Below are 7,711 nucleotides of genomic sequence, written 5' to 3' on the forward strand. Positions count from 1 at the left end.
CACAGGCAAGCGCACCTGGTCTCCTTCTTTGGTCCCAGTCCTAGGGACCAGACGCCCCACCGAGGCCTTAATAGAGAAGGGCCTCTCTCCACGCAGCCCAGCAGTCCACTCCCGACAACGCAGACACTGAGGATGGTCCCGTGTCCTCTGAGAGAGAGTACACCTTACGGGACCCCTCCCACACCTGGCAGACACCAGTAAGGGCCTAGGATTTCAGCAGCCCTGTGTAAACCCCCCTGTCCCGACATTAACTTGTGATAGTGTACTTTGGGACAGTGTATTGTGTTACAGTGTATCGTGCTCCTCTCATTGTATAAACCGTCCTGTCCTGTGATTGACTTTGTACGCAGTGTATTGTGTCTTTGTAATATTTGCATTGTATCTGTTTGTTCCTGAATTTGAGATGATACACGTGTAAGGTTGTTGCCCAAGAGTTTTATGCCCTGCACCTCTCGTAGTGTATTCTAGTTCCGGTCTCGAAAGAGAACGCCGGCTCAACAGCTAGTGTTTCTAGGATGAGAAGTCGACCTAAGAACACCTAGCATAACAGTTATCACCCAGCGTAGTAAATGGTTTCCTGGTGTACAGGAAAACATCTGGCTTGTCACTCAGTGTAGAGTCACCCATAGGCAGAAGGAAGAGGAAAGAATGAAGGAAAGAAAGACAGAAGAGGGAGTGTAAAGTCATCCTGAGAGAAAAGATTGAAGGAAAGACAGAAGAGGAAGGAAGGGAGGAAAGGGCAGATACCCCAAGCAGCACTACATCGAGTGAGTGGATAATGAGCGCCCCCACCTACCACATTAACAGTGATATTTCCTTATCGAACTCACAATTTCTTTCCCAGTTTCTCCATCAATTCGCTCATGGTGTACTGCGGCAGTTTTGTACTCCCCGGGACTAATATAAGCTAAAAATCTAACCTTGGCTAGTGGAAACTAACCTAACTAAATCTGACCTAACCTAACATGACCTAACCTAACCAAACCTACCCCAACCTAACCACCCCTACCCTAACCTAACATGGCCTTAACCTGCACTAACTTAACCAAATATAACCTACCCTAACCTAGCCTCCCCGTTTCTACGTCAGTCCGTCCATGCTGAACTACGGCAGTTTTGTACCCCTGGCGCTAAAGTCGTCCAAGAATCCGATCCTGGCCACCCTGGGAAGGAGGATGTTCCTGGACAATGTGCTCCTGGAGGCGGACCCATACAACTACCTGGTGGGGAAGGTGCTGGCCGGAACACACGCTCTTATATGCTCCAGCGACTACCTCTGGTTCACCCTTCACAGGCACAAAGTCACCAGGAAGGTTTATCTTCTCGAGGACAAGGTGAATGTTTTCTTTTCGTTATCTCATTTAATGTTTGATTTCTTTCCCTTATTAAGTTGTTTATTTTCTTTTACCTGTACTTATTTTTTTTTTTGGGGGGGGGGGCGGAGGAGAAGGGGGAACGAATGTTGTTTATCTCGAGAGAAATGACCACGAACGACTATCTTCAGTAGAACAAGGCAAATTTCTTCCTTTATCTCATTTATTGGCTTGTGTTAGTTCCTTATTGATTTATTTATATCATGAGCGTCACCAACGCTCTCATATGCTCCCTGCAGAGGAGCAAACCATCAGGAAATTTTATCTTCTAGAGGATATAAATTCCGCGCTTTATCTTCTTTAGGGGAGTGAAAGATATGAATAATAGATTGTTGGTGGAGAAGAGAGATAAATTGAGGAGATGGAAGGAGCACTTTGAGGATTTGTTGAATGTAGAAAGTGAGAGCAGTGTGAGTATAAGTGGTTGGGGAATGGCTGGGAGAAGAAGTGGTGAGAGGAGGGAGGAAGAGATCAATAGGGCGAAAGTAGTGGAAGCAATGAAGAAGATCAAGTTGGGAAAGGCCCCAGGAATTAACGGAGTGTGTGGTGAAATGCTGAGGTATGGGGGTGAGATTGTTGTGGAGTGGATATGGAAGTTGTGTAGATTGGCTTGGGAAGAGGGAAGGGTTCCAGAGGACTGGAAATCAGATATAATTGTTCCTTTATACAAAGGAAAAGGGGAGAGAGAAGTATGTGGTAACCATAGGGGTCTTTGCCTTCTTAGTGTGACTGGTAAAATATATGGTAGAATACTCATTGATAGGGTTAGGCATATGACAGAGGAGCTAGTTGGAGAAGAACAAGTGGGGAGGCGGTGGCTCAATCGGTAGAGAGTTGGCCTGCAGTCCTGACAGACCCGGGTTCAAATCCCGCTGAGGCAGGGAACAGTTTAAGGATTTGAATTTCATAAAATCAGACTTTACTGATCTACCAGAAGGCCCGCCGACATGTCGTAAAAATACCCCCGCTAATACCAATACACCAGTCCTGTATGAGACAGCCCTAGCATGTATTCAATATGGACGGTGGGTGTTAGCGCCGAAGTGGTGACATGTAGAGGTGTGCGGTACGTAGGAGGACTACTGGGCCTTGAAAGCAGGCTGTGAAGCCTTTGCCCAGAGTCGGTCACATAAAAAAAAAAAAAAAAAAAAAAAAAAAAAAAAAAGATAAGATATTTGTTCTAAGATGTTTAGTGGAGAAGTATCTAGAGAAGGGAAGGAAAGTGTATGCTGCCTTCATGGACTTGGAGAAAGCTTATGACAGAATAGATAAGCAAGGTATGTGAAAGGTATTAAGAATATATGGAGTGGAGGGGAAATTGTTGTGTGCTGTGAAGAGTATGTACGAAGGAGCTAGGGCTACGGTGCGAGTGGATGGTGAGCTGAGTGAACTCTTTGATCTCAGTGTAGGACTGAAACAGGGTTGTGTGATGTCTCCATGGCTGTTTAATATATGCATGGATGTGGTTGAAAAGGAGGTGCAAGGTAGGGCAGTGGATGTGGGGGTGGCTCTAATGAATGAGGGTGAGATTTGGAAGATTCCGTTCTTGCTGTTTGCTGATGATACAGTATTGTTGAGTGAAGATGAATGGGAGTTGCAAGGTTTGGTGAATGAATTTGGGACAGTGTTTAGGAGGAGGAATCTGAAAGTTAATGTAAACAAGAGTAAAGTTATGGTGTTTGAGAGGAATGAAGTCACAGAATGTACAGTGAGGTTGGATGGTGAGGATATGGAGAATGTGAGTGCATTCAAGTACTTGGGTAGTGTGATGAGTAAGGATGGAACTTTGGGGGATGAAGTGCATGAAAGGGTACAGCAGGGAAGGAAGGTTGTTGGTTCACTGAAAGCAGTGATGAGAAATAGGGAGGTGAGTATGGAAGTTAAGAAGTCACTGCATGATAGTATTGTGATCCCTACCCTGACGTATGGAAGCGAGGCGTGGACCTTGCAAGAGGGGAACAAGTCAAGAGTGAGAGCAGTGGAAATGAGTTACTTGAGAGGAGCATGTGGAATGACATGGAGGGACATGTTGACGAATGAAGAAGTGAAGGAACGTTGTGGGGTGGATGTTGATGTGGTTGAGAAGATTAGGAGCAATACACTGAGGTGGTTTGGGCATGTGGAGAGAATGGAGAATGAGCGACTGACCAAGAGGGTGTATGTAGGTGAGTTGGAGGGAGGGAGAGGGAGGGGCAGACCGAGGATGAGGTGGAGGGTTGGAGTTGAGAGGTATATGAGTGAGGGGGGAGTGAGCTGGGGGGAGGGTAGTCAACTGGCGGGTGACAGAGTGACTTGGAGGCGTTTTGTCCGCGGCCACCCTTTGCAGGATTAGGGCTTCGGGCTGTAGATAGATAGACATAGATAGATCTTCTTTATCAGTTTATCTTCTTTATTTACCTATTTATTTTATTTATTTTTGAGAACACCCACGCCATATGCTTCAGCGACTACGTGAAATAAAAAAGAAATGCTTCTCTCTCTCTCTCTCTCTCTCTCTCTCTCTCTCTCTCTCTCTCTCTCTCTCTCTCTCTCTCTCTCTCTCTCTCTATTAGACTGGGTTGTTAGGTTGGGTTAAGGGTGGGTTTAGTAAGGTTAGGTTAGGTTAGGTTAGGGTAGGGTGAGGTAGGGTAGGGAAGGTTAGGTTAGGTTAGGTTGGGTTAGGTTAGGGTAGGGTAGGGTAGGGCAAGGTAGGGTAGGTTAGGGTAGGGTAAGGTAGGTTAGGTTAGGTTAGGTTAGGTTAGGGTAGGGTAGGGTAGGGAAAGTTAGGTTAGGTTAGGTTAGGTTAGGTTAGGGTAGGGTACGATAGGGAAGGTTAGGTTAGGTTAGGTAAGGAAGTTTAGGTTAGGTTAGGTTAGGGTTGGGTAGTGTTGGGTAGGGTAGGGTAAGATAGGGTAGGGTAGGGTAGGGTAGAGTAGGGTAGGGTAGGGTAAGGTAGGGTAGGTTTGGTTAATATTATGTTTGGTTGAGTTCAGTTAGTTTTCAGTAGGGTAATTTTAGGGTAAGTTAAGGCACAGGGAGAAACTGACCACGAATTTCTAACTTTTATCACTATCTATCGCCAGACGCCATAATCCCGTAAGGGGTGGCCGTTTATCTGTGAGTTAGTTGTTTACGGGGAGGGGCACTAACCCTCCACCAACCCACTTGTTGACACGTAGGGAACACGTATGGGTTGGTTATATAGTTACCACCCAGCACCGTAAATAGTTTCCTGCCTTAATGGAAACCATTTGGCGTGTCTCCTAATGTAAAGCCACCTCAAAAGAAAAGAAAGTAATACAGAGTGACAGGAAAGATGGCAGAAATAGGAAGAGAGGAGGGCAGACACAGAAAATGAATTATAAAGACGTAGGAAGAAGTAGGCAACACTACATCAAGTGAATGGATGATGGTCGCTACAGCCTATCACCAACTTTCTAACTTCTGACAGAAAAGTAACTGTCTCTATTAGTGATGCTTGCCTAGTACCTAAAAGCCTTAATCTTATATTTCTTCTTCTTCTCCTCCTCCTCCTCTCACCCCTTCTCCTCCTTCTCCTCGTCCTCATTCTTCTTCTCTTTGGCAGGCATAATCTTCCTCTCTTCCTCTTCCAGCTGTACAGTCACTACATGAACTGGTTCCTGCCTAAACACACGCCCTACACGCCCATCATCACGGCCCTCCAACAACGCTTTTTCGAGACGGGCATTCTTACCAAGGTGTATCGAATGCATACTGGATACTCCGCTGGCGGGGACGAAGTGGTGAGTGGGGAGATACTCGGATAGAGAGAGAGAGAGAGAGAGAGAGAGGGGGGGGGGGGAGAATAAAAAAGAAAAAATGCACACCAATCCCACCAACCCATCTTCTTCCTACGCCCCAGGTTCGCGGTACAGGGGTGTTGAACGTGGGTCACCTCCAGGGCGCCTTGATCCTGCTGGGAATTGGTTTAGTGATACCTGTTATCGCCTTGCTGCTGGAACGCTACATTCAGCTGACACACGGGCTTAAGCGACGTCAACACCACACTTATTTATTTATTTATCCCTTAATGGGCCACGCAAAGACTATAATTTGTTTTCAAAATAAGCATTAGTATACAACACCACTACACAGACAAATATATGCTGCAGTGAGGTAGAATATTAAAAAAAAAAAAAAGTTTGTGTATAAACGTAACGTTAAGCTGGAAATAAACACTCATCTTACTGCTTTGTTTACATGTGCCCTTCAATCTTCATATGCGTAGGACAGTTGCGAGACGGAGAGATAGATAGACAGACAGACACAAACAGAAGGAGAGACAGACAGGCATAGACAGACATACATACAGTAGACAGACAGACATGACAGACGGATAGTTAACCATTACTCCCAGTCCTTCATGCATGCAACGGATCAACTCTGGAACTGTCTTCCTTTATTTGTATTTCCTACTGCCTATGACCTCCAGGCGTTCAAACGCAGTGTGTCCAGGCATCTCGAAATGAACAGATCTTGAATATGGCTCTCTTTTCTCTTGTTTGTTTGTTTGTTTGTTTTTTGGAGGGAACAGTTTTACGGGCTTCTGGTCTTTCGTTGTTTCTTCCATTCATAAAAAAAAAAAAAAAAAAAAATCTAGACATATAGACGGACAGACATAAAGGGGGATAGACAGAAAGGTAGATAGATGGATAGACGGACAGACATAAACAGGCATAGACAGACAGGTAGATAGATAGATAGACGGACAGACAGACAGACAGACATTAATACACTGCATTGTTTGACCTTTCCTAAAGATCAGACATCTTGACGAATCAGATGTTTTTAATTTTTGTAAAGATCACTGAAGGTCAAGTTTAGTTAGCAGAGGAAAAGGTCAAATGATACTTAAACTGAACCAATCTGGGTAAAGGGTAAGAGAGAGAGAGAGAGAGAGAGAGAGAGAGAGAGAGAGAATGTGCTCTTTTCTGATTTCTTACCCTCCCACATCCTATCTCCTTAGCTTCCTAGCTCCTCCCTTCCTACCTGTCACCCTCCTTTTCTCCCTTATTACCCTCCATTCTCTCTCTCTCTCTCTCTCTCTCTCTCTCTCTCTCTCTCTCTCTCTCTCTCTCTCTCTCTCTCTCTCTCTCTCTCTCTCTCTCTCTCTCTCTCTCATTTCCCTCCTTTCAACCTTCCTTCCTGGGTCGGGATGAACACACACATACGTAGGCATATTCACTGACCCAACTGTAATGTGTTAACTGAAAAGATTATTATTATTATTATTATTATTATTATTTATTATTATTATTATTTCAAGAAAGACAAGGAAAAGGAGTGCAGAAACTTTAGTAAGCTTCACAACACGGGCGCGGCAATTCCACCTGTCTTCTCACATTCTCACGTCCTTAAGGAAAGTAATTTTAACACAATATGCAACACAGATCACTTCTTATTGCTTATAGACTACAAAATATATTATATATACATTGTGCAAATTTTACTTATTTCATGGAATTTAAGTAAGTTGCCTGGCCGCTGGCGGCAGCTTGTGTGCTGATGATTTCAACCTAACTTTGGTGCCCCAGGCTCCCACACACTATGATTTTAACCATCTTAGATTACTAGGAAACCTAACTCTGGAAGTCCCTAATTCATGTCAGAATACAACTTCTAGCCTAACGTATCCTAATCTACCTGGGAATAGGAAATTTGATAGAATTGCCGATGTAATAAAGTAAACTTCTTGATTCCATCTTTTTCCTGCAAAAAATACTGCCACGGGGCATCGACCGTAATTTCGTTCCCTGCAGTCATATACGATGCAATTTCGCGTTCTGCTTCCCTCCCCTCCATCTCGTTATAGTCAATGCGGTTGAGAAAGATTTCGAAATTATTTACGGAGGAGAAACCCGACCAAGCCATTGCAAGGATGTCAGACACCTAATATTTTTGGTAAGTTAGTTAATCTCCAAGTACTGAAATAAAGGCACAGACTATGAATTATCAAAAATGAAATTCAGTACGCCTCTTGTTTTGGTGCCAAAACGACACAGCGCAGACGCACAACACCCATTCATTAGCTATTCTCTGTCTGCAGTAATAACATATCTCCGTAAAATTCGGATAAACTGGACCTTATAATTACTTTAGTAGGTGGAAACATTTCCTTTTAATTATGAGTTTAATCTCCAGAACATAATGGATTACAGAAACTAAGACACTCTTAACTCGACTTGGTCACCGAGGGGCAGAGGGTGGTGTGTGCCGTGGTGGTATGCCAATAGGTTTAGGAAGCTCACTAGTACTACTTCCTTACCGATTTAAGGAAGCTCACTATCACTACTTCCATACCGATTTATTTCTGATTCGCTGAGCAGCTATATTCATGT

At 44.1% G+C, this 7,711-nt stretch overlaps 1 protein-coding gene across 1 annotated transcript; it reads left to right on the forward strand.

Moving 5' to 3' along the window:
- The first annotated feature begins 1,097 nt into the window (after positions 1-1,097).
- LOC145402004 (uncharacterized) lies at positions 1,098-6,924 on the forward strand. Its single transcript, XM_080274105.1, has 4 exons — positions 1,098-1,334; positions 4,967-5,116; positions 5,236-5,368; positions 6,908-6,924. The coding sequence occupies exons 1-4, from the start codon at positions 1,098-1,100 to the stop codon at positions 6,922-6,924; spliced, it is 537 nt and encodes a 178-aa protein (XP_080130231.1).
- The last annotated feature ends 787 nt before the right edge of the window (positions 6,925-7,711 follow it).

The sequence above is a fragment of the Coenobita brevimanus genome, chromosome 57 (genome assembly GCF_032717465.1).
Source record: "Coenobita brevimanus isolate Jiangsu-jjx chromosome 57, ASM3271746v2, whole genome shotgun sequence".
In the NCBI taxonomy this organism is placed as follows: Eukaryota; Metazoa; Arthropoda; class Malacostraca; order Decapoda; family Coenobitidae; genus Coenobita; species Coenobita brevimanus.

Coding starts and splice junctions, on each gene's coding strand:
- LOC145402004 (XM_080274105.1), top strand. CDS start 1,098: ATGCTGAACTACGGCAGTTTTGTACCCCTGGCGCTAAAGTCGTCCAAG. Junction 1,335..4,966: donor TTTATCTTCTCGAGGACAAG/GTGAATGTTTTC, acceptor TTCCTCTTCCAG/CTGTACAGTCACTACATGAA. Junction 5,117..5,235: donor CCGCTGGCGGGGACGAAGTG/GTGAGTGGGGAG, acceptor CCTACGCCCCAG/GTTCGCGGTACAGGGGTGTT.